We start from the raw sequence: 26,841 nt of genomic DNA on the forward strand, positions 1-26,841 counted from the left end.
GTACATAATAAAAATGTCAAGAAAATGAAGACAGAAAAGATTGTTTTGTATGAAGCAAAATATAAAACAAAAGTAGAATCTCCAATGAATTAGCAAATCTGGACATTCTTAGTGTGTCATTGCAGCCATCTAGCTATATGCACAAGTATTGCACTATTTTCATTTCCATCACAGGTTTTGCACTTCAAGCTTTTACAGTAATACTGGGTTTACCAATACACATCTTCTGGAAGTCTAAGGGAGCTTTTCTCTTCTGCCAGTTTGGCATTTGATTCTGAGGGCAAGGCTCACATAAAGTCTAATTCACTGAAGTTAATAAAATCTTCACTCCCAAACACATCAGGAATAATTAATTTCCAATATTATTATAAAACTTAGTCTCCCCCATTACCATGTCCTTTAGAAGATGCACAGAAGGCAGAAATACATGTATGCTCGTATTTAATTTACTAGCGTTTCAAATCCTCAGTTTGGCCTTTGGTATCTCTTTGGTTGGTTTATGTGAGGCTTATCAATCATTTTGCTTTCTAGTATGTATCAGCATTCCTTGTCACGTCAGAGTTGGTTTAATACTTAATTCCTCCTGTTGAGATTCATTGCTATGCAAGCTGAAATGAGCTGGACAGTCAAACCTCGGCTATTTCCTACCGTTTTCTGTGAACCTTGAAAAACTGGGAACGTAGCAGTGTCTTTTCTGGTCTCACATTCACTCTTGAAAAACTACTTCTAATGCACCTTTGTGCTATTTTCCTCTGAGCAAACTAGCCATGGAATTAGTCAATAAGTGAAGCAATTATTTAATGTGTAAAATCTTTAGTTTTCTAGATAATGCATATGCTCTGCTCAATACAAAGAACTCAGAATAATGAAATGGCTTTGAAGGGGTCATATGAAAGAGTAAGAGACAGCAGCTGCTTGGAAACCTCCCAACTTTCATCAAAATGTTTTGGAAATGACAGATTGTATGTTGTACTTTATTTCTGTGAGATCTAATTTAAATTTTAATCTCTGGGATAATATATCCAATCTTCACAGTCCAGTAATTTATCAGGTTGGACAATGTACAGGAAATACTCCTACCCTTATAAAACAAAGTTATTTACCAGTTCGGGAAATATTCTCATGTGAGGTTCTTGGGCTCCCCTAATAAAGGGAAATCATACTGCGTTGCTGCAAAAGGTGTGGAGCCGGGAAGCCCGAAGTGTACGAATGCCATCTGCTGGCTTGATTAAAAAATAGGACCCTCCTGCAACACTGCCGGTATCTTTGAAGACGAATGTGGAGGACCAGATCTCACGAGCCAGTCACATTATTCCGTATCACTCATGTCAATAGAAGAAGAATCAAGCTGAGACTATATAAGCCAAATCTGACTTAATGTGTATGTCTGTGTTTGAGCATTAGGTTTGTTTAATGTTTTATGTCATCAGGGCTTAGTGAGATTAGGAATAAAAGGCATCTGTTCTTGCAGTTTTGCTGAATATCACGTTTAGATGTACTAATCCTCATGTAAGTTTATACCCATTGGACTATTGTTTTATATGCAGTGCTGCATATCTCAGGTGTTTTCATCTCTCTGGGTTTGTAACTAGCTTTCCTTTTCAGGGCAACAATCTGGCTTGCTCCAGCAGGGAGTCTGGAGAGAATGCACTGCCCAGGAGGGCCTGGGGGTGAAACACAGAGCAACCCAACTGGGCACAGAGGAACCCCCACCTGACAGGAACTTGTAGCCTCTGGGAATTTCTCCTTAGGGTTCAAAGTGTAAACAGCAGCAAAAGCCATGTATTTTTTAATTAAACCACAGACTAGAGTCCAATCATTTGCACGGGGCAAAATATTATGAATTTTAGAAGTATTTGATGAGTACTCAAGGATCTTTCTTCTTAGCACACTCCTACAGAAACTGGTAAGCCAGCCTGAAGTATGATGCTAAAAGACAATCTCTTTCTGAATATGGTCAAGTTTGTGCCTTGCATAAGTGCTGGCAGACAGTCATAACCCATCTGCCCTTATCATGATGGTCCAAAGAATCAGGAAGTAAAAATTAAGTATGAATCCTCACCATGGCTTGTCCTTCTCTTCTGGACTGAACTCAAAGTCCAGGTGTGGAGGAGGATGGTTCCTTGCTAGGCTCATCCCTAGTTTCAGCAGAGCCAGCTGGCTGTGGGTCATGCATTTCCTGAGCGGCTCACATCTGGCAGAAAGGCTGGCAAGTGACAGACCCAACCTGTCTACTAGTTTCTTTTTTGTGAGACTAAACCAGAGAAGCAGCTGCTGCTTAGGGACTTTCCAGCTCACACACCAAATTCTTTGAGGAAACGCCAGACCAGAGCTGGAGACAGTGCCCTTTATGGCAGCAGTGCAAGGCACAACTTTTCTAAATTTGACACAGACCTCCAAATTCACAAGACTTAAAACATACCAAATGCTGAGTGGGTTTAACTCGTCCTTACTTGCCTTCTGGCTCCTGAGCCATTCAGATTTACAGGCAACTAATTCGCTCTCCACAGCATTGCTCCAGGCACTGTAGGATGTCAGCATGGACGGTTTGGTGTGTGATTTTATCTGTATAGAGATGGGACTGGTTTGGGTGATTTTGCTTAGAAATATTAGGATATTTTTAGAGACTATGTTTGCAGTTTGTAATCAAAACTATCATATTGTCATTTTATAATTAACGAGTAGTCAGAACATTCTCTTTCTAGATGTTTGGTTAATTCTCTTGGGTCTATGTATTAACAAATGTCACCATGCCCCTCATACTCCACATAATGCCCAGTGAATATGATGCACTATATTTTTCCAAGGACAATCCATTCTTGTGCAGTTTTACTTATTGCACGGTTCTGCTCAGAAAAAAATCTTCTTTTTTTTATTGTTTATTCTATGTACTTCATGTTGTTCAGAAATGACCCACAGTCAAGCAAGCTGAGAAGGCTGTCATTATTTAGTGCCTGAACTCTAAAACAGAGTCAGAGCCAACAGTGTAGGTAATGATGGGAAGTGGTTAATGACAGGTCAATGATGGGATATGACTAATAAAGGGAAAAGCATTATGGAACTGCAAAGACACTGAGTGCACTGCATGGCAGATGAAAACTCCGTAAATCCTTGTAACCCCAAGCCTACAGCCATCTATTTGCCTTCCCACCACCCCTCCTGGTAGCACAGCAAGAATTTCCAAATCACCTATGGCAGGCCCTTGCAAAGCTGCAGCTCCCACCATGGGAGCTCAGGCTGACCACACATACCACCTCCAACGCCCAGCCTGGGTCTGCTTCACAGGATGTCAGAGAGTTGTACTGGGATGTTCCCTAAGGAGAGCAATCCCATCACTTAGCTCCAAAAATGTTCTGTGTCTTCTACAGACTGTTCACTGCATTACAGGAGTAAGTCAGTGCTATAAAATGCAAGTAATGAATTATATCATCATCCTCATCATCACTGATAATATTTTTATCCTTTTCCTGAAAAGAAAAAGGAATTAAAGGATGTATAGGGTTTGATTAGAAAAATGGGGAGAAGGAAGGAAACTATAACCCTTACAGAGAAGAAGGGTACAAAATCGTTGTGTAGAATTTAGATCTAGTTGTGTACGGAATTGTGTTCGACAGTGTTCGGAGAAGGTTGGGTCCAGGGTTTGTAAAACCACGTGGCTTAGTTTACTTTTGAATGTTTCTTTCATCCCTCAGTATATGCCAGTTTATAGGTATGGAGTGATCAGGCAGACATCAAGCAGCATTAGAAAGCCATAAGGTCATGAAATACTCACTTCTTAGCATTGTCAATATTATTTTCTTATTTGAACTTAGGTGATTTGTAGTTCAAAACTGAGATGAAGGCACTTTTTTCTGAGTAATTCACCACCTGTTTTACAACTCCTTGTTTCTTATTTGTCTTTTCATTTGTAGGGATAAACTCAGTAACAGCAAAAAAAGAGTCCCTGGCATGTCGCAACTGTGATACGCACACCTTCAGGACCAGTGGCAACCTGTTGGCTCTCCTGATTAACAGCTAGCAATGATCAGACCATCTATAGACCTTAAGACAGATCGTGGAATGTTTTATTGTTATGCTGCTACCTCTGGAAGGTACCAAGAGTACCTGAAAGCACTTGCTTGTCTATAACCTTGCAATAAAATAGCTGTAACAAAGTATGAAGCTACCTGCCTGATTTTCCAAATGCTTGGATGTCTCATCAGTCCGCTGGGAAGAATAAGGAAGCAGAGCAGGGAGCTGAATGTCTAATTAACTTGATGCAAGGCACGTACCCAGCTCTGCAGACCCCATGGGAGACAAAAGCAAGGGAAGAGGTGCTCAGTGCCCTTACAGGCCTGGGTTTTAGCTTCGCTTTGTTTGTAACCTCAAAACCATAGAAGGACTTCTTGCTGTGTAGATCTATAAATCTGGTAATGTTTTAATTCATAACAAAAATGGGGGCATGGTGGAGATAGACTTGACAAGCGACTTCATGCTTAGCACAGCTTGTTATTTTAAATGTCAGTCTCCTGGGGGAGGTTCCCGTGCCAACAATTTTCTGCAGAGGTTAGACGCTATGGAAGTGGGTGAACACACCCCCAACCTGTAAATCAGGCAACCTTCCACCTTAATAAAACAGAACAAAAAACTTACAGAAATGCACTAATATGTAGAGCACATAGCTGGGAAACAGCAAAAAGGACATTTTATTTAAAACAGGATAAAAAGAACAAACTGTCACAAAAGAGTTGCTGCACTTCTATGCAGCATGCCACACCTATGAGATAGCAGTATTATCATCTATACCTATTTATTCAAGGCAGGGTTCTGACCTTTCCAGGCTCATTTGTTTCAGCAAACTTTGCTCATGCGACTCATAACTGCTCACAATTGTAAGACCTGCAAGACTGGAACATCAAATAATTGCTAATAATATAAAGAAAGGAGGAACAATACTGTTTCTTATCATGTGACTTTTTTTTTTTTCTTTAAGACTCTGAGAAATCACTTCAATTATTTTGATAATTTTCCTGTCAAAGGTACAATTGGTGAATGCACTTCCACAGATATGAAGCTTTTCTGTGATTTTTGCAACAAATCTTAATGAATACATTAAACCCGGTACTATAGTTCTACCAAATAATATTACTGTAATTATTTTGTTCCAGGTTTGTTAGTGTCCACCCAATAATTCCCACAGCTGCATGAGGGAAATGCAAATCTGTTCCTGCAGGTTGAGCAACAGATCCAGACTGCTTCAGGGGTTTGGTGGCTTCAGTCTTGTCACTTGACCCCAAAATGACACTGTGTCCTGACCTATAAAATGAGAACAATAAAATCTATTCATCTTTGTAAACATTAGTGTAACATATGGTTGAATAGCAGTATGTAAATTTAAAATCTTAATTAAACTGAGGCAGAATGCCAAGTAATCACAAAGCACATGCTACTTAAGCTCATTAATAGTTCTGCTGCTGGAACCAGTTTTTTAATGCCTCAGTAATGAGCTGACTGCAATCTGCAAAACCAGGTTTTGATAATTTTTTAAAGTATATAATTACATTGTGATAATGGCTTGAAGTTGTGTGTACACACATAACAAAAAAGATACCTCCAAAGAGTTAACAGCCTCAGATTTTAAATCTGTTCTCACTTATTCCCAATCTGTATTGGTATAACTCTGCAGTCAGCTGTGTCCTAAAAAGGGATGAGGATACTCTGGTTTTTCTGTTGGTACCCAGCACTGCAGCGGTACTTCAGTAGGATGTTTGATCTGTTACTTTCTGAGCCATCAACTGAAAATACTGTCCAACCAACTCACGTCTCTGACTTTCTTCCCTTGCGTACTAGTCACCCAGTACTCCTAGCAAACAGACAGTTTCATTTTCTGCGAGACAAGATGCATCTGCAGGTAAGGCATCACACTTAATTAAGCATGTCTCTTCATGTGCAAAGAAGACATTATATATGAGTGGGGTATGTCACTCTTTCATTTCAACCTAGCTTTTTTAGTAAGTTGACATTGGCCAGTGGCCTCACTACCAACAACTGCTGGATATTAATCTTCCTCCCTTCCCTTCTTCCTTCCAGCACACTATTAACCTAGGTTATCTACTCAGAGAACCCGTTTTTAAGCCCCAAGGTAATTTATATTTCTAATTTGCAAAAGCACAGTTCTTGCCTGCTCTCTCTTCACTACACCACAGGCACGGATCTGTGGTGGGGATGTATTCATATCCATGGCATACAAGTTAGGAGATGGCACCTGGTAAGGCCCATCTCTGGCCTTCATCCTTGGCTGCTCCACTTCATTATCTCTAGAAACCAACCAAATAAGACAGCACATGCAGTATCTTGCTTGCTTTCTTGTTGCACTCCTCATTCAGGTCTCCTGTTGAGCTAATGATTCAGTCAGTTTGCTGTCCAGTAACATGCCTGTAGACTTCCCCAGACTTAAGAGCCTGATGCTCTCCCCACAGCTTTGACTTTTCACAACAGCTACCTATGCAAGGAAAAGTGAAGCTGCAAGGCCTAGGAGTTCAGGAGACACATGTCACATTTTAAATTAAGCTCTGCACTGAAAAAGGACAACTCCTTTCAGGGCTGTTTCCTAGGTCTACATTGAATCCAATACAGGGAAACGCCAACCTTGGCTGCAGTAGAAGTAACCACAATCATCATAATGGAATACAAAATGTATACATTTTGATCTTACTTCAATTATTTTCTGCATCTGTAATCATGGTGCATTCACAGAAAAGATCTAAAAACCTATAATCTAAATGAAGGAACCACTCCCCCAGAGGGGAAGACGGAATGTTGTATTTTTTCTATTTTAAAATTGTTAAGAAGGTGCTTATATGCTATTTCCAGTAAAAAAAGGTTATTTATTTCTCATAAGGATTGAATAATACTGAACAAGTCTTTATACCAACAGCAGACCATCTTTGATACTATTTATGAAGGAAACATTCAATGCATGAAAAATGAAATGAGACCAAAAATAATCACAATGACGACATCTCTGCAACAAAAACCTTTTCCTCTGCTTCATGAACTTAGCAACATGAACAACTTGGCTTATCAAAGTAACAGGGGCACTGCTCATTTGTCTCTGTTGTTTGCAGAGATGTCAGCCTGAAGTTATTTCAGTTATTACGCCTGCCAGTGAGACTCCACCACCAATGGCTGTGGTTTTACGAGGAAGTTGGCTCTTTCCAGTTGCTCAGCGAAACACTTCACCAACCCAAGTCCTCCTGTGCCATCCTAAGTCTTTCAGCGTTTGAAAAAGATTTTAACCTTGGCAATGCCTTTAATTTTCAATTACTAAGAGGCAAAATATTCTTTGATGCCTCATGCTGTACAGTTTATGGGTGACTGATTAGCTCTATTACAGCGAAAATATTCAAGCAGCAACTTTTTCTGCTGCCACCAGAAGCGTGAAGCTACAGGTGGTGCATTTGAAGCAGAGCACTGCATGTGAAGAAAGCACTGTGTACACCAGGTCCTCAGGGCAAGCGATAAGGAGCAGCTATAGGAAAATCCCCCTTATCTCAAAGACTGGAAAGATGGTAACAGTGGCAGGCACCCTCTGTTAGTACCAGGGAGGTAAACACTGTAACAGTTCAGAGAGTCGCTGACCTGTCCTCCCAGGTGGAAATTAAGATCCCAGAGTAGGACTCCTGTGTGTCTGCGTAGTTTTTCCAAAGACCATGACTAATTCACGCACCCTGTGTGCCTCCCATGTCCTGAAAGATCCCAAGGCATGCTCCAGACCAGGCACTGCCCTCTGTTTTTCACTTGGATTCTCCTGCATCCATGCTTTCACCCGTTCAGTGCCAAACTAAAGAATATGGCTGGTATTTGTTCAGTGGGTCAGGAATGCCGAACTCCTGTTATCAGCAAACCCCTCTGAGGCCCGTACAGCATTGCTCTAATGGATCACATCAATGCTCCTGCAGCTGTCTGTGATGTCTGACTGGATCTGCACGTTCTGAGGAGGACGTATCTCTTTCACCTTCATCTCACACCTGTGTTATGCCCCTCTGTGCTAAACTGCTGTGGCTGGGGCTGATCAACAGCCTTCAAAAGGCCTCTTTAGACAGACCTCTGTGGAACCAGGGTGCTGCTTTGTATTTTCCATGTAGGAGGTAGGAGCTGCGTGCACACTTTAGACCATAACTAATGATTTTGGAGGAGCCTGGGTAAGACTGTCCCCATACATACCCCTTCGTAGACAGGAGGGTGCAGCAGAAGGGCAGCAGTCAAGCTTGAAGCTGGGTGGAGGAAGCGGAGGTGGTATTTTGCCTATGCAAGTTTTTTTAATCTTGTAAAGCGTTTCATGAGGTATTTAGTACTGCTCTGCTGCTGAGCGTTCTGTTTCTAAACTCACATTCGAAGCACCTGGGACTCCCCTCGCTCCCTTGGCCAACCATCACTTTGTCTAAGGATCTTGAAAGTCACCGTTCAACCCCAAAGACCCTTAGAGATGCACAGGGAGAGGCCCCAAAGAAGGGGGTGAGTGCCAGAAAACCTGTCTTTCCCCAAGCATCCTCAGCAGTCTAGTTACCTAGAAAGTCGTGCCCTTTAACCATCACGACTACAACTGCATTCCCAACAGGTTGCATGTGAGTTGCTCCACTGACTCAGATAATAGCAGGGTAAACACCGTTTAACGTAAACCCAGATCCTTTGGGTGAGCGTAGCGGCTTCACATCGCGGTGCTCCCGGCAGGTCAGTGCAGCTCCTTGCTGCACGGAGCTTCTGCGGCCGCCCCTGCCCGAGCCAGCACGGCCAGGGCGCCCCAAGGGCCCACCTACCTACCCCCACCCCCGTCCGAGGCGCTCCCAGCCCAGCCGCGCCACAGGCCAACTCCCGCACCCCGCCGCATCCCGGCCAGCAACGGCCACGCTGTCACCCCCCTCCTCCGCCCCGCTCAGCGCAGGGCCCGCCGGGCTCTCCGGGTGGCCGGGCTCTGCGTGCCCGGGCCTGCCCCCTTCCCCGGGGCAGCGGGGTGGCCGCGGGCCGGTGGGGACCACGAGGGTCGGGCTGGGGCCTGCGCGGGCCCGGAGGGGCGGCCGGTCCCTCCGAGGGCGGCCCGCAGGGCCGTGTGTGGCCAGCGGAGGAGCCCGGGGCGGGGGGCGCGCCGCGGGGCGGGAAGGGGGCGGTGGCGCCTGCGCGCCCCCCGGCCGCCGAGGGGGCCGCACCGCGCCGGGCGCTGGGGCGGGGTCTGCGGGCGCCGACGGGGCGGGCGGCGGCGGGCGCCACGTCGGCAGCGGGGAAAGGCGGAGGAGTAAAGTCTGCGGCGGAGCCGAGCCCGGCGTGTGCGCCGCGCGGTGAGTGAGGGCTGCGCGGCCGCCGCCGCCGCCCTGGCCCCGCTCCGCCGTTAGCCGGGAGCCCGGCGGGCGTGCGGCCGCCTGCGCGTCCTTCCCGCCTGCCCCTGCTCTCTCGCGGCAGCAGGGAAACTTCTGGGGGATGAGGCGGGAGGGGACCCGGCGCGCCCCGGCGGAGCCGCCGGTGGGAGAGGCGGGCCCGGGCAAGCGGGGCCGCCGCCACCTGCCCCCGGCGCTCCGGCCGCCCGCCCGCCTTTGTGCTTCCTGCCGCGGCACCGGGGGGCGGGAGGGAGGCAGGCAGCGGGGAGGACCGCGCCGGCTGTAGCGGCTCCGCCGCGGCCTGGGCTGCCACGTCAGTGCCGCCGCCCTGCGCTGAGGTGCCCGGCGGCGCCCGCGGCCGGGGGTCGCTGCCGGGAGGCGGGTAGCTGCCGGGGGCGGACGTGGCGGGGGCTGCGGGGACGTGGGCCGACCTGCGAGCGGGGTGCGGGGCCTCGACAGGCCGGGACCGGCGCCTCCTCGGGACCGGGGCCGGAGCCGGGGTGGCCGCCGCGTCCTGCCCCGCTGCCCCCCCCCCCCCCCCTCCGGCCGGGCGCCCCCGCGTACCTGGGCGGGCAGCGGGGCAGCCGCGCTCCTGCCTGCTCTGCTCTCCCCCGTGAGCTTCTCTGTGCCGGGAGCAGCTTTGTTCCGGGTTTTTCTTTCCTTCTTTTTAAACTTCGCTGTGTACTGTTGTTTCCTGTAGCACCCTGCTCTTTATTTCATCCTCTCAAGTCCAGCCTGATGGAGTAGGATCTGAAGAGGCTTTTTTGTAATTTCTCGGGAGCAGCTTAGCTTTCTGCATTCTCCTAGCCTAGGCATTTACGTGGTGTGGCCTGAAAATAAATGCAAGTTAATTTAGCCGTACAGCTTGTTCTGGTCATTGGGGGAAGCTCATGGGCAGCCTTTGTGGATGCAATTAAATGCTTCCTTCTGCTCGTTTAACCAGGATGTCGCCCTGTAAGGAAGATAAATACCAAGCGCGCATAGCCTGCTTCAGTGTGTCCAGAGTGTTGCTTCAGGCAGCGTGTCTCTGTATAACTGGAAAGGTACATACGAGATAGCCTAATTTAGTATACCAGTACTGTTTTGTATGCGCATCAATTTTAAGACTGCTCAGTAAATGCTCTCCAGGCTTTTTCTTGTTCAAAGCTTTGTGTTAAGCTGTGGTTAAACATTCAGTAAAGTTGGTGTTGCCTCCTCAGGATAGAAACAGACTGTGTCACAAAAGTGCAAACCGAAAGGTGGTCCTTGTCCAGCAGGTGAACGGGTCTAAATGTTGGGCAGGAGGCAACAAACAGGTGGTGGATGCCACAGAGAAAGCTGTTTATTTCATTAGCAGGGGTGGCAAGGGCATTCAGCAGCTGCTTTATCGTGCTGGCTGTTAGGCATTGCAAGTTTTGTCTTTGTAGGTCTCCTGGGAAAGGAGAGCTGAGGTGAGTGTAGAGCTTGGGCATTGGGAAGGCATTACAGGGAATGGGGACATCTCTGCCTTAGAAAGCTGAGCTAGCAGGAGACAGAGGATGACCAGACTGGTAAAATGGAGCTTCCATGGCCTTTCTGAAGCTGTGCCCTGCTGGAACTTACCATTTTAATTTCCAGAAACCAGTTTTGGAGGACTAGAAAAGGGGAATCTGGGTTCCTGTGTCTTTGATTTGGTATCTTGTGAATCCTTGCTTCGGAGAAGACTTGAGTGACAACATCAGGCGTTCCCTAGAGCCTCTTCTGGAGCCTGATCCATACTTTAGTTGAGGGTAATGGAGATACGGTGGATTCCCTTGTAGGCAGATAATGATGTTGTAATGTCCTGGACAGAGTTAAGGGTTTTCTTTTTGCAGGAAATATGCTTCCTTTTTTGTTTTAATACAGATATATCGTATTACCTTCCCAGCTGTGTGCTGAACCCTGCATGCTGTGAGATTGTTTATGTTTCTTAGGTCAGACTTGGCATCTTTTTTTTTGGCAGGGGCTTGTAGCCCATCTTGCTATAGGTTTACAAGTGAGCTGTGGTTCACGCTTGGAAACTTTTGATCAACTTTTTGTAGTCTTCCTCTGAAACCTGTGTCTTTTTTTCCCTGTGAAAAAGGCATGTTTGCTTCCAAGGCAGTCTTGCTTTGTATACAAGTCTGAATTTTCAAACTTGGCTTTTAAACAGAAGGCTTGTTGAAATGTCAGCTATGCTTTTGGGTTTTAGGTACATGCTTTCTACGTGCCTGGATTTGTTTTTTTAACACTGTTAGCATTGACTCTTTCTTCTTGCTGAAGCTCGGTTATGTCTAAGAGAACTAACAGCACTGAGCACTCTTGCCCATAACATGTTACCAGCCCTAATCCAAGGCATAGAGCAGGGAGCTAATAGTCGGGGGTCGTTTGTGCAGCTTGAAGCACTACCCTGAAGAGCAGCCATGGGTGGGATTACCTTTATGGCTCCATATTTTTTTCCTTATTTAATTTGGAGAGTAAAAGCACTGTTACTCTTCCCAAAATTTATTTCTTAAAGTATCATCCATAAAAATATTTTTTTGTGTACGTGAAAGATGTCAGGTTCACTTTGAAACCTGCTGCAGCCACTGAAAGAGGGGAAGGAGAGCTGTGCATGTGGCAAGAGCTGTTTTGTTTTCAGTCAGCTCTGTAGCCAAGCTTTCTAACAGCTTAGCTAGCGGGCAGAAGGAAGATAATTTTTTCATGGTGGACTAAGATGAGGTGATTGGTTTGTTTGCACTTCTGTCAGGTGAATAGTTCCAGCACTGTCTGCTGCTGCAGCAGTCTTCTGGAGCAGTGTTATGCTGCCAACTGAAATTGGCCCCATCCTTGGGCAGTTTCATTGCTGCCTGCAAATATCTGAGTAGTGGCATTGAAACTCGCCAGTTTTTACTGGCTGCTGCTTGGGCCAGGTTTGCTGTGCTGAAACAGTAGGGCTTTTTGTCTGTGAAGTCAGGAAGAAATCAAGAGCATCATCTGAAGCTTGGGAAGTTGCACATGCATCTGTAATGGTTAGAGCCCACTTCTCAATGGAAAGCTAGAATTTTACACAAATTGTTGTCTAAGAACTACAGACTTGTTAAGGAAAGGCCATGTCTAAATATGGATTACCACACTTTGTAGTAATCCTCGTGACAGTGTATGGAGCAATTAAAATTACTTTGTTGCCCAAGAATACAGAAAAAATCAGTGTTTTGGTGAGATAAATATCATAAAATGTCAATGTCTTAAGGCCGTGCTGACTGTGCTTTTCCTCTGTTGTAGGGTTTTTTATTTATGATTCTCTCTATACACCCATGGCAGGTATGTGACGGCAGCGCTGTTCCGTAAGATGTCACTAACCTTCTACTTTTCTTGTAGGTGTATGCAGAATACTTTTGTGGAAGCAACTAACTCAAGCCTTCACAAAGGAATATATTTGGTGAGAAAGTTTTCTTCTTATCAGTTCTGTTGTGAATGTATGTGTGGCTGTACCGTTACCTCCAGAGCTTTCTAGCGCTTTCATTCAGGGTCCTGTAACGGTGTTAGTGTTTCATAAATGGCTCTTGAATTAAAAATCCTCTTCTAAACCACTTCTTTCTTTATAATGATATGAAACTTTGAAGCTTCTTACATATTTCATGTTCTGACAGTATGGAAGTGTGTTTTCTTCTTTAAAACCAATTGAAATTGACTTTTTTTTTAGTATGAAGGTTGATACGTATTTTAATGCATTCTTAAAAAAGATGAGAAGTTACCCCTTATTTCTTGAATGACTAGCACCCTTGTAAGCACATAAGGAAAAAAATCCCCAAAGTAGTTTACATGTGTCCCTGTTTGAAATATCTTTTAAGATCTGGGTTTGCTTCCACTCCTTAAACAAAACACAAAACTTGCATATTCATCTGCAGAGATGAAGAAGGAAACTGGAGAGTGCCACTGATGGGCTAGATGTCTGCTTTGTGAATATCTGTATGCGTTCTGCCCAGGACTCATAGAGATCCTACCTCATTTCATGTGATCTTTTACTGCAGGTGTTGAAGCTGGAAGCTTTTCCCCAGTGACACAAGACACTGTGAATTTGGCATCACAGGATGAAAATGCTAAAGGAAGATCTATTTGTTTGCTTGCTTCTTCCCTTTTCTTTAGCCAGTCAAGCATACTTTGAAGAAAACTGAAAAACCTATCAGAAAAGTCCCAAAGTTCAGGCTTCTGATAAATCTTTGCCTTGTTGCATGTGCTTGCAGTACCAGCAATAATTGTGACTAATGGGTCAGTGCATAAGGGACTTTGAATCTGCTGATTCCAACTTAAGTTTCTAAAGTTCCTTAATCAGTACTATGCCTGAATGACCTAATTCTCTGCACAAAAGTCTCATCCTTGCACCTCCAGATTGGTGCCTTAGGTGTTAGCAGAGTTTTAATCTCTGTTGGGTCTCATGATTTTTGCTTTCTTCTTCTTTGTGGGGACACACCTTTAGCAAGGAGCGTGAAGACAAACCTTCCTTAGGATACGCTGCAGTCTGGTGACCAGGAGGCCTTTTGCAAAGTGGGACATACGAGCTTGGACCTTAATAGACAAAGGAGGCACTGAACTGTAGGTGAGTGCTTTCACCTTGATGGAATTATATAATTTCTGCTTTTCTAACTACAGTTTTTGAAGAAAATTATATTCCTGCCCTCTTTGTCTGAAAACTGAATGAAGGCATCTGCCACCGAGTAGTTATTCCAGGCCTTTGACCTCCAGTCAATAGAGAGATACTCACCTCAAATCTCTGGAGGGGAGCCAGGTTTAAAACTTGCTCCTGTGCATAGTATTTTCTATTCACCAGATATGCTACACTTTGTGTAGCTCACAGGATTTTTGGATCACTTTTCAGAGGCTTTTAAGTCTCCTGACGTGTTAAGTTAAATACAAGGATGCGTGACGCAGGCTGTAACCTAGATAGCTGAAAATTTTCTGCTGAAGTCCTTTGTTGGATCTCAGTCTTGATTCTGTGATTCACTGGAGAGCTTCTACAGAGAAACAAAAGGACTTGTATTGCTCTTTGTGAGCTCTTGTGTGCCAAGTTCTGTTTCGGGTCAAGCTGTGAGCCTTTTCCGACTGTGATGTGATGCTGTTTACACTTGCACTGATGTAGTGGGAGGACAGTGAGTAAAATCTAGCATAAGCTGGTTAGGCACATCTCTTGCAGCATGCCCAGAGTGCTTCCAGGCACCTGTAGAGCCAGACCTCATACAGTAGTTTTCAGCTTTCTGATCTGTGGACCCCTGAAGGCTCCCATCTGTGTAGAACAAATTCAGCCCTGCAACAGTAACTTATTTCCCTTAGCTGCTCCGTTCAGGTCTGTGTAGTACTCCCTTGGCTTCTGGGGTCTGATAGCAGCAGGTTACCAGTGCCTGGGCTGTAGAAGATGGACTACTGTGGTACATGTAGTTGTAGGAGAGTGAAGTATTTCTGTGGTTTAAAAGGAGTTGCGGTTGTGTTAAATCATTGCATGTGAGCGATGCGTTGTGTAACATTCCTATCTGCCTTTTAGAAAGTAGCTTGGGGTCAAGAATTAAGTAACCTTGAGGTTCCAGGGAACGTAGCAATGGAGTGAATGCCTAGTATTATTACTTCTTCTAATGCAGTGCTGTGATTTTATATGCTTTTTTTTAACACTTTATCAATAAACTAAAACTTTGCTGTGAAACTCCCCTGCCAATACATTGCTTTGCTCATTTAGTTTTGCAGGAACAGCAAGCAAATCTGACAGTGGCCTAAATTGATTCTGGAGAGTTATGAAATCATCTTTTACCTGCGCCATTTGCTGGTCTGACTCTTTGGACAGGTCTTATCTTAATTAAATACTTGTATGATGACTAGCACAACAGATCCTTGGTACTTCAGGGCTGTATCTGCTGTCAGTGCTGCTGTGTCCAATACCTTCTTAACAGCAGAAAATACTAAAACTTGTGTGGAGCCTTGTGACACTTTCTAGCATTCTGCCATGTTCAAAACTGGTAACTTATTCCCAACTCTCCTCTAAAGTTGTTGATAATCCCTGAGAGTGTTTTTTTCCTTTCTTCATAAGATTAAATAGCTTCTCTGAGCCTCTTATGAGGAATTGTTGACAGAAACTTTTTGAAGCTCAAACAAGCAATTTCATCTGGGTTTCTTATGCGAGTTACATGTTGGCTAGATATAAATATATTAGCAGAGGTAGTTTTTTATAAAAAAAAAAAAACAAACAAATTCTCTGGCTTAACTCATTTGTGTCTCCCTTGAGTCTGCTTTAAAACTGTTCTGGTCACTTTTTTTATTCCTTTGAAGTAAGGCTTGCTAGGTTGTGACTTATTTTACTTTATTTGCTGCATTAGGGAAGGTTCTAAAAAAACCCAAAACTTCCAAATTCCTGAAAGAGTAATCATCTTAACAAACAAAATAGCCACATGTGAAGTAGAAACATAGTTGCTTCATCTTTGTACAGATGTTTTGATCAAATAATGTCAGGCCTGTCAGTTTCTTACAGCATCTGGCTTCTCAGGGTGCTTTATATGTTTGTTTCAAGTTGGAAAAAAGCAACAACCTACATGTAACAACACAGTGAGGATGAAATCCTTGTATTTCTTCCAGCTTGCTTTAGATGAATGCAAAGAAGTACTTGAATTGGGTCCTTTCTCAGAACCTGATAGCCCTTGGTTGCTCCCTGTGATCGGTCAGGCTTTTTTTTTTTAATGACTTACTGATTTGTGAATTAATAAAAGAACAAGAAATTCTGTAATGAAACTTTTTCAAATTGTGCCTTAGTCCTTATGTATTTAGTCTTCCGTCCGGATGTGTTTGTTGCTACTCACTTTCCTGTTTCTTAGCTTCCCCACTTGCGTTTCAGGCTTTTGAGAGGTACTTGTTCAGCATTGCCATCAAATCAGCCATCATGGTGGTAGGTTTTTTGCTTGCTTTCCAGTAAAGGTACCTTTCTTCTGTCAAGGTACACGTGTTTTCTGAGTCATGAACTGATACCTTTAGTGCTGATTGTGAGGACTCCTAAATGTTCAATTTAGGCTTGCTTCTCATCCAAAAATCTATCATTTAGCATGTGGGTGCTGTTTTTTACTGCAATGTTTTGACTTTGTAATTACACTGTGAGGGTGTTAGCTGCTGTTTTCCAGGTGAGTCTTCCCACCCTCAAGTTCTGCTTCTGTCTCCTTATCCTTTCTTCAGATCCCAGCCTCTGCTTTCTCTCCCAGAGGGTGTACAGAGAGATCTGGCCATGGCAAGAGAGGCTGGAATTATTTTTGTGGTGGTTGGCGACTCCTGGAAGAAATAACATTTTTTTTAAAGGCTTACACAGGGAAAAGGGAGCTAAGAGGTCACTGGCAGGAAGATAGAAGGATGCTGAGTGGCATAATGCAACTTGTTTTTCTTTCTCCTTTTCCTGACCTTGGTGCCAGCTGGGGAGGGAAAGCAGGATTGGCAGGAGGGCTCGGGGGAGGAGGCAGGACTTAACAGCAAGGCACACTTTGATGGGGGAGGAAAGCAGGAGGGAAACCTGGACTAGATACTGCTTTCTTCCCCTCTGAAAGGAAGATGCAGTAAGCAGAGCTGCTGATTTGCACTTTCTCCTGCGCTTCTTCCCCTCACTGTCAGGGACTGCTGTTCTAGAACTGTTCTAAGAAACAACTTCTGGTGTAAAGAAATCTTCTTTCTGAACTGTTTTCATTGGAACATTTGTGTAGAGTTAAACCAGTCTAGTTCTGCTGCTATCACCACCCTGTGTATGCAATACAGCTATAAGATAAATTGACTATTTTGGTTACAGTTCTTTTATGTTGTTTTCATGGCATTTGTTTAAATTCTGCTGCAAGGACTTCCTTCTTTAAACTACTGCTTTCCAGGTACTAACATACCTTATAGGCATGCTGCTGTTTTTCTAGTGCCCACCACCTCTATGACCACTAGGCCTTTCTTTTTTAGTACTTAAACACAAACTGTTGTATGGCAGTGGCTGTTTTGTTTTTCTTCCTGATAGCTTTTTAGATGCATTTGGTGTGGGGTGGCAGCTCTCACCAAGCCTGCTGGGCTGGTGGAGGGGTCCTTTTTCAAGTATTGAGTCTGGCTGAAGAATGCAAAAGCACAGTCAGATAATAAAAAGAGCAGCAGTTTGGCAGGAGCTGCTGGCTTATCTGGTAATGAAAAAGAAGCTTCTGTTATGTGGAACTTAAACTAAGTGAATTTTGGATTCATGAATTAATTTATGCTTTGCCAGAAAAGATGTATAGCATATGTGAATTTCTCTTTCAGGCAATAATGAATCAAACGGACAAAAATCAGCAGGAAGTCCCATCATACCTTCGTGATGAACCACCAGAAGGTATGTATTGGTTTTCACAATACAAAGTAAAGTCGCAGAAATTAATCAGAAGTTCAGTTCTCTCTAAAAAAAAAATGGATCTGCAAGCTGAACGCCTTAACTTTCATTTAAGTAACAGTAAGCAAGCCAACCCTGGGATGGAACGGGCCTTGATTATTGTTCACATCTGCATTATCCTGATTACAACAAGGCCGTGGAACATAACTCAGTAAATAACTGATAAATTACAGAGAAGATGGGCAAATACTGAAGTACATACTTTGCAGATCAGTTTCCAGAGGTGTGAATTGGTCTAATGGGTAGTTACTTCTGCTGTTTGTTCTGTGAGATGGAAAGAGCCCAGCTTCACTTCTGGACACCTTGCGGAGTTCATGGTCCCTGTAACTTTTGAACAAGATCTAAAGTTCCAAATATTTTTAAAATACTACTTTTGGAGGCCCTCTTCCATCATACAATTATCTGTGGTTCAAACTGTTGACTTAATCTCATGGTTTTGTGAAAACAAACACACACTTGACTTCATTAATACAGTGGCATCTTGCTCTCCTGAACAAAATGTATCCTAAATTGGTTATTAGCTCTGCAAACAAGATGCAGTTGCACATGTGCAGAGTTCCCTTCCAGGCTGTGGAACGATGAGACTGTGAAGAGTCCTGTCTGCATAACAAGACTAGAAGCATACTAGATCAAAAGCCATTCCTGGCATATAGATTGTCTGTGTTCTGTCTTCTCTTGCTTTAAGACCAAATGTGTTGGATGTAGAGGTTGGTGAGTCCCAATTCCTCTTGGGTCGTTGCTCTTCAGTTTATAATGGCCCTTTAAGCTCAGTGTGTTTGTCAGTTTGGTTTTTTTCGTCAGCCTTTATGTGTTGTATAACTGAACAATTCGCTTCATTTGAACAGCAGTGTTACCTGCTAACTGTAGCAGAAGGGAGTGAAGTGGTAATAGCTCACTCTATTCTTAACAACTATTAGAAAGGAAACGCAATTACAGCAAGATGAGAGGAAAGGGAGAAATAGATTTTGGTGACACAGTGGTTCTTAAGCTGTACTGTACTTGAGCTTGTTACAGTATCATGGTGTGAGGACAAAAACCTTTCTTTCTAAGCTCTCATGGGGTTGTCAAGATCCCAGAAGCATTTCTGAAAGCAAATGCCAGGTTGGAAACTATGCCCTAATGTGTGTTATCGTCAAGTCTAATTTTTAAGGGGCTTTTTTTTTTTCCGCTCCTTAAATATTGACTTGTGTTTTATGTGTTAAACCTCACATATAGAAAATGAACAGTGGTCTGACATGTAAATTACAACTGATTCTTGAGGAAGGCAGTGAAAAAGTGGGCATTTTCTATCTTTCTGGAATATTCAGTAGGGTGTCTAGATACAGAGCATAACAGCAGAGTCTGATAATCACTAGGTATTGCAAATTTTTATTTAAAATTTGAGAGCAATTAAGGCTGATCTTCACAGTATCTTCTTTTAGTATGACAATAACCAGTTTCAATATGAAGTCTAAATAGATGGAGAAAGTTAGCGTAATTGGAGTAGAATGAAACACAGCTCATCTTAACAGACACTCTGTCCTTGAAGAGGCTTTTTCCTTTTGATGAGGTTTCAATGTGCACTCTTCAAGCCCTGTGAGTTCAGTTAAAATTTTGGAATACCCTTGAAGAACATGTCATGCAAGGCCTTCATATGCGATAGGCTTACACCATCATAGAAAGATGGCCAAATGCGGATGGAAGGCTACCAGTTCAATGTTGGCAAGAAGACTGGCTCTCTGAAAGGGCTGCCAAAAAAAATCCTTAGAGGAAAGGCTCAATTCCAAAACCAATTTGCAGTTTTTCATAAAGATATAGTTCCCGTTCATCCAAATCACACTTAACGAGCTTGGTGCCCAAAGGCTTTAAAGAAATACATATGTAGAAGCAGCTTTTGTGCTCACGCCTGCTATGAGTAGTGCTATTCTAATGTGTTGTTTTCTGTTTTGCAAGTGGCGCCAACCTTTGCAACCTGTGTTCATTCAAACTCTTGTTCACGGTTGGACTTTTTTCAGCAGGAAGCTGGCTGCAAGGTAGCATAGTGGAGCCAACCCCTAAATAGGGAACTTGTATCATTTTCTCCCTAGATCTAGGAATTATCTGTATTACCTTCCTCATGCTGGTTAGAAACAAAGGGACCAGGAATATGAATCCTAGAATAGAAATCAACTGGCAATAAAGACTTTGCAGCTGTGGGCATTTACTAGGTCTCATGAAACAATGCCAACAAGAATTAAATGAGAATTTGTCAGCCATCACCAGAAGTTATTAAGGCACCAAATCACAGTCAGTATTTACACTTCTGAAATAGAGTAGATAATGCCAAGGGATTGGCTACCTGAAGTAATGTGAGGAAAAGTGCGTCAAGGTAACTTTTGTTTGCTTCTCTCTTTTTAAGTTAGCTACGATGGGTCCTTTCTCGCTAACGTCAGGTCTGATTCACTGAAATCAGTTCTTAAAAATTCAGTGTGGTAAAGCTTCACTCACATTCACCCTGATGACAGTGATGCGGTTAGATGAAAACAAAGCACTTTCTGACCAATTTTTTTACAAGTCTGGTCACAGGAATCCTCTAATGAATAACACCTGGACTGTGGATTTTATACCAGGCTCTATATACTCCTCTCTAAGTGTGATTCTTTAAAGGCTTTCTGTATGTAAATAGAAATTCTGATCTCTGTGTGCTTGTGTTGGCAATGTATTTTTGCTAGAGGTGTCTAGGTTGAAAGCTGCTGGCCTAGAATGAAGCAGCAAGGGTGTTACTGGCTTGAAGCAGAAGGCTGTCATTTGCTTCTAGTTTCCATGGCCCTTTGTTACGTACATCAGTTTCTTAAATAAGAGATACTAGTGTAAGCTGGAAGCATTTTTACTGTTTTTTGCTGCCTTGAGCGGCACTGTTCCTCTGTACGTTTGGTTGGGTTTTTTTCCTTTTTGTCAAACTTGTAAGAATTTCTCTCATTTAGGTGGCATCTTTTGTTTTAATAATTCCAGGCACACACTATAGGAACACCAAACTCCATGCTGCTTTAATGAATTCTGAGTCCTGGGTCAATCCTGGCATTACCACAGAATCCTTGGAGGTGCATGGGAAGTTGTTCCCCCTCGTTTTCATCTTGTAGTCGATGAGTGCTGGGAGGTGACTCTTGGAAGCTGTCCTCAGAGTAGTTGTCGTCAGCAGTCAGGGCACTGGAGAGACTGCCGGAGACTGTTTTGCTGGTTTGTCTCTAAGGCACGTCACAGTGCAGAGTGAATGCACTGACGGGCTGGATAGAGGTTTCTGATGGATCTAGATCTGATTTTTCTTTTCCCCTGCCTCTCTAAACTCATCCTCTTCCAAGCACTCACCTCTTTTTTTTTTTTTTTTTTTTTTTTTTATATTTGCTTCTTCCCTAGCTCTGCCCCCTGTCATTCCACTTGCTATTTTCTCGGTTCCCCCCCGTTGTTTTTCCCTAAGAAAGGGAAATATCATCTGTTAAATCCTACATAAAATCTACGTGTAGCTAGAAAATACAAAAGACTGTGGAATTCACACCCTACTTCTGTTAACTGGCTGTCTCTTGCCATGGTTCTCTCTGATTATTATTTTTTTTTTAAGTAGTGTTTGGGGTTGGTGAGGAATTGACAAGACAGAAGCTGAAAAATGCTTACCTGTACAGCATTGGGAAGACCAGAGATTTCTAAAGGTTCACATTGAAAACACTTTGCAGACAAACATGTCAGGGCTACTGATTTATAGGTACAGTAGGTGAGATTTTCTTTGTGTGCTTAAATATGACGTTAATGTAATGTTTCATCTTTCTGTATCTTCTTTAAAGACTAGATGATGCTTATGCAGTAGTGGGGTGTGGAGTTGCAGTCTTAATTTCCATTAGAGGCAAGATGCATGTATCTCTAGGATTTTGAAGCCTACATTTAGAAATATGAAGTAATTACTAAACTATTGAAAGGCTAAGTGGCTAATTCTGGGAATCTTTTTATTGCTTTTAATATTTTCTGTTATTTTGAGGCTATGTAATTGTACCATAAATATGGAATAAGTATTGACTTATACATCATATAGCAAGAAACTGTGCAAAGTGCAGGTTAAACATAACATTAAAAAGAAAAAGATATTTATGTGGTCAATAACATGCAGAAATCCTGTGGTTTGAGATTTGGTTTTATACGTCATATTGGGACTTCTGTTGGGAGCCTGTAACTCTGGCTGTTATTAATGGCTTTGGGGACCGCTTTAGGCATTCGGTGAGCTTATTTGGCCATTGGACCTTCCTCCCCCCCCACCCCCTTCCCTATCCAAATTACAGAAAAGGCCTTTTTGGCAGAAAATTAAACTCGTGTTCATGATGAAGAAAGGAAGTGATACAGTGAAGAGTTGGCATCAGTTTTGTCCTTCTCATGGTTATTTGAACTCCTGTGATTGCTTGTTTGTAACCTTTCCCTTTTTCCTGACCCTTGCCACACACCACTTTAAACACATCTTTGAAACAGTAATTACTAAGGAAAAAAGCAACTTGTGCCAAGGGGAGCTCTTTTCAAAGAACAGTGGGTTTTTTTAAAAACCCCACACCTTTGCCTCTGCTTTTCCAGGAAGCTTTTTCCAGTCCTTCCTGAGAGATTTGAACAGTAAGGTAGTGCTGTTGCTTTTGGGGGCCTCCCCTCTGTGGGCTAGCTTTTAATATAATGATGTAGGGGAACAGGAGGGTGTGTCATTCATCCCGTTCCTGCCCCCACCTCCCCTCCCACCTTAATAAAGTCCAGAAATGAGGTTGATTTGGCCATGAGACTTTATAGAGTCTGGGAAGGTAGTGATGCATACAGAGGACAGTAGTTTATCACGTAAGACCGTCTGGGAGCTGTGTGCCTAGTATTTGTAGGCTTAGTACTGACTTGTGTTTTAGAAAACAGCATTGAGGTGTGTCTTGCTGCAGCAAAGTATCTTCTCTTATTTGCAAATATGGTGGTGTATGAGAATCCAGAAAAAGTAGCCTGCCAGGTAGGTATGTACTGTGTGCCACAGATGTTAGACTAGAAAACAAACAACTTGTCTTTTGAAAATGCTTTAATTGTAGCACTACAATTGATTTGCTTGTTGTTTCCTCCCTTAGGTTCATTAAAAGACCACCCGCAGCAGCAGCCTGGCATGCTTTCTCGTGTGACTGGTGGCCTCTTCAGTGTCACAAAGGGAGCTGTTGGTGCCACGATTGGGGGTGTTGCTTGGATTGGAGGGAAAAGCTTTGAAATTACCAAAACAGCGGTCACATCTGTGCCTTCAGTGGGAGTGGGGCTAGTCAAAGGAAGTGTTTCTGCTGTAGCTGGAGGTGTTACAGCTGTAGGATCTGCTGTTGCAAGTAAAGTGCCTTTAACAGGAAAGAAAAAGGATAAGTCTGACTAAAACCAAAACTGAGACATACTCGATTCTCCAGAATGTTACATCAGTGGCATTAAAATCTGCTAAGATTTGGACCATGAGAAGCCATGTGTCTTAGACACTCTATCTTCTAAAGAGTTGTGCAAGTAACTTGGATTTCATCTGAAAAGGACAGAAGAAGCTTGGCTAGCACAGCGTATGAAGACTTATTAGAGCCTAGATTGAAGCTTTGTATCTGGTGAAATGTTACACTTGATAACTATAGATGTGAGTAAGCGTATCTGAAGGGATAATACATATCTGAATATTCATTTACTGTAAGTCTTTTGCAGTTCTGGACTAAAATGTGAACACAGAAACTTGGTAGTGTCCGCCATACCATCAGTGTGACAAGATGCCATTTACTGTTCTCAGTGGTTTCCACATCCTCCTGCTAAGGATCCTTCAGCTGTGTAACAGCATTGTTGGATGTACCCAAATAGTTTCGGTTACAAAACCGTGTATTCACAGGCAGCATGTAAACTATCGGTGACTTCATTCTGCCAAGTGCAGACTGGAGCAAATAGAACTAGAGGTGTGCAGAAATTGGAAATGAGAGTGGGAGACAGAAGTGAGAAAGCTGGACAACATGGTAGAAGGGATCATAAAGAGTAAACTAACTTAATGCCTTATTAGAAAAAATATCTTTTTATTAGGGGAAGCTGGGTAAAGAATTGTCCTGTTATTTCAGTGCAGTTCACAGAATGAGCTTTAGACTCTCTTTGAGTTCCACTGTCTGAAACCTTGTCAATTTTTACTGAAAACAAGATTGCTCCATCTCAGGTGTATTTAATGATATGCATCTTTCTCCTGCAAGTGAAAACTTGCTGCTAATAAACTTCCTGTAGACACTAGAAAAAATGATGGCTTAGTGGGAACTAGGCTGATGTTTGTGGTCATCTGGCACAACTGTCTTGACTTGAAAGAAATTCCTTTGTGTCATTGGAAACCACTGAAGAACTAGCAAAGCTGTTGTCTCAACTCCATGATGCGCCAGGTTAGCTGCTTGCTCTGTTTAAGCAAATGCAAGGAATTTTTCACTACATCTTTCTCTCATACTTTGCATTTTGATTTGAGTAAAATGCAATACTTTTATTTAAAACAAACCAAAAAAGGTAGATGAGGCCTTAAAAAAAAAAAAAAGAGAGAAAGAAACATCATCCAAGTAAATTGTATACTGACAGATTCCAAATGTTGACACACCTCAAATGGGAACATCTGTAGATCCTCTGCAGTGTTAGGCAAAAATGCACTTGTAAGGACATAGCTTGAGGTTGCCTTAGAATTGAAGCTGGTGGCGATCCTTTTTGTGTGTGTGTGTAATGACTTTACAAATAAGCAACCTCTTTGGAAGCCCATAGAAGGCGGCTGTGAATGTTGTGTATGCAGTATTTTCTAAAAACTTGTGTTCCTACAGAGAACTTATAAGCATGTAAGCTTACTTTTTCAGTGGCTATGGTTGTATGAGAAAGATACATAGGGAGGCTTTTTAGAAATTAAAAAAAAAAACATGTCACTTGTCTAAAACTTAGTCTTATCTTCATGGGTGTTGAAAGTATATTATGTGTAAGTTATGGTACAGTAGTCACCTAGTCTCTCTGAGCCATTGGTACTTCAACTGCACTCTGGAACAACTATTTGGTATCACTAACCGTATGTTAGCAATACGGTATTTGTAAGCATGGGGACTTGGGGTGCTGGGGAGACCAAAAACCCAACAAACGGCATCATCTGCTCCTTTTGCTAGATAAACCAGCTGCTTAACTCCAGTCTACTGCAAGGGTATGATCAGGTAAGTTTATGTAACATATAGAAGACTTTAACTGGTTTTTATAGTCAAAAGCTAATCACACAGAATATAGTGTATTTTAACGATACCGGTTACTCTAGAAATGAGCTAGCTTGGATAGAGGAGGCAGTCTAGCTGTAGCAAATAACTTAGTGTTGTCTGCTCCCTTGCAGTTTCCAATGTAGACACACCCTCAGAGTGCTACCACGAACTCCTAAGTCTCACCTGTTTGGAACACAGTGGTATTTCTGACACTCAACCAAACCCCTCCTAATTGTTTTCTGAAAACATAAATGCTGAACTGGTCATACCCCTTTTTTTATTACATTCTCTAATTTTTATACTATGAAACTTGCTGTAAAGTGTGGTCTGAGATAAGCCATGTTAGATCTGTAAAGAGCTGCCCACACTTCATTATGTTTTGTTCTTAACATATCCTGTAGTTATTACTTCTGAATCTTGTAACTGAAACGCTTTAACATGGCATATGGTTTTAGTTTTTGAAGAGCTTTGTCCTATACCCTGTGTATTTTCCGTTCACTTAGGAAACTTGCTTCGTCTTAAAAACTTGTTCTGATTCTGTCCTGACATTTGTGAAACATTAAATTGTTGCCGTTTCAGACAATTGAAAGCTTCCTTAGTTAATTTGCAGAGAAAAGCATACACAGGTATAGATCTTGCGACAGTATCATGCCCTGGAGTGTCTTTTATCTGCATCTAAATAGTGCCAACCAGCTATTAACAAATACTGTAACTTCACTGTGCAGGCTCTGCATAGGCACAACACAAAGTTGCTTGTAGTAATTGTTTTTTCCTGGGAACTGAGGCTTGGGGATACCCACTGTTAAGATCATATAGAATATGGCTCTGAAATTTGCAGAGGGAGTGGGGTTGTTCTTGTGTCTTGCGGTTGGTTTTGTGGTGGTTTTATGTTACTCTCCCTTTCCCAGCCCCCATTTCAAAAGGGGAAATGTTTATGAAGACTACTTGTATGCCTGACTGCTCACTAAGTAACAAGAGGGTGGTCTGGGCTTTTAGGTGCCAGACGTAAACAGTATAAACTGGCTCGCATTCGCTGTGAATAAGCAAGAGACAAGGAAGCAGATTTCAGCAATACAATGTTTTGGTAATTGGGAGCTTCCCTGGGGTTTTATTATAAATGAATCCTGTGAAGAAGAGAGAAACAGGTCCCAGATGAAGACTTAACGAATGAAGGATTGAATGAATTTCAGTCTGCTGGTAGAGAAAAGGAGTCTTTCTGCTTATGCTTTTGTTGTTGAAAGGGGAGGAGAAGAAATTGAAACACTCAGAATGGAAAATGAGTTTGTGATAGCTCGGGCTGTGACCCAATTAAGGAAATGTCTCACTTTCCTGTTCTGACCATTCCTACTGGAAATACTGTAAGTGATGGGAATAAGCTGTTTCAGGAACTTTTAAAAACAGATACCTGTAGAAATGCTGAAACTAAATTTTCAGCAAAAACACTGTTCCATGTCTTGGTTTCCTTTTCATCCTCAACCACTGATCAGTTCTGTGGTTCAGCATTAGAGATTGTATTATGAATAGCTTTGGAGAGCTGAAATGCCCCCTTGTGTCTGAGGGGAAGGATGCTTTTGGATCAGCTCAGCGCTGAGAAGAGCAGTCACAGTGACAAAGACAAGTTTCTGTTAATTTTGAATATGGCTATCTTCCCAGTTCCCTCTTAAAAAATAATAATGTGTTTTGAAGAGTCAGCAAAGACATGGCTTAGTAACACAGCCTGACTCTTGCCAGCCTGATGATACGTGTGCCTTGAATTCTTGCTACAGTCACACGTGCTCCTACGAGAGCAGTGTTTGCCCCCACAAGCTGCTGTCACGTCTGCACTCGCCTGTGTGGCAGTGAGTTTAAGGCCTTCAGCTGCTGGAATCTTGGCACTGCTCTAACCAGATGTTTCCAGCCCTTTCCA

At 42.9% G+C, this 26,841-nt stretch overlaps 1 protein-coding gene and 1 long non-coding RNA gene across 4 annotated transcripts; one reads left to right on the plus strand and one right to left on the minus strand.

The window, feature by feature from the left end:
- Positions 1-4,468: 4,468 nt before the first annotated feature.
- Positions 4,469-10,393, minus strand: LOC308066297. Its single transcript, XR_013929124.1, has 2 exons — positions 9,915-10,393; positions 4,469-5,295 (listed from the first exon to the last, which is right to left on the minus strand). It is a non-coding gene; the product is annotated as an uncharacterized lncRNA (long non-coding RNA).
- TMEM263 (transmembrane protein 263) lies at positions 8,860-25,518 on the plus strand. 3 transcript variants are annotated; one of them, XM_080393390.1, is made up of 5 exons: positions 9,235-9,314; positions 12,687-12,747; positions 13,786-13,905; positions 17,592-17,661; positions 22,803-25,518. In XM_080393390.1, exons 4-5 carry the CDS (start codon positions 17,598-17,600, stop codon positions 23,087-23,089), a joined length of 351 nt encoding a protein of 116 aa, XP_080249516.1. In that variant the 5' UTR covers positions 9,235-9,314; positions 12,687-12,747; positions 13,786-13,905; positions 17,592-17,597; the 3' UTR covers positions 23,090-25,518. The 3 variants fall into 3 exon arrangements, with proteins under 3 accessions (XP_080249515.1, XP_080249516.1, XP_080249517.1); XM_080393389.1 differs by lacking the exon at positions 13,786-13,905 and having other exon boundaries at positions 8,860-9,314; XM_080393391.1 differs by lacking the exons at positions 9,235-9,314; positions 12,687-12,747; positions 13,786-13,905 and adding an exon at positions 14,440-15,138.
- Positions 25,519-26,841: the final 1,323 nt, after the last annotated feature.

Source organism: Falco punctatus (genome assembly GCF_963210335.1).
Source record: "Falco punctatus genome assembly, chromosome: 6".
NCBI lineage: Eukaryota > Metazoa > Chordata > Aves > Falconiformes > Falconidae > Falco > Falco punctatus.

What these genes read in the sequence shown, in the direction of transcription:
- TMEM263 (XM_080393389.1), top strand. Translation starts at nt 12,691, where the DNA reads ATGCAGAATACTTTTGTGGAAGCAACTAACTCAAGCCTTCACAAAGGA. An exon ending in TTCACAAAGGAATATATTTG is followed by an intron (nt 12,748 to 17,591) that starts GTGAGAAAGTTT and finishes TTTCTCTTTCAG; the next exon opens with GCAATAATGAATCAAACGGA. An exon ending in TCGTGATGAACCACCAGAAG is followed by an intron (nt 17,662 to 22,802) that starts GTATGTATTGGT and finishes TTCCTCCCTTAG; the next exon opens with GTTCATTAAAAGACCACCCG.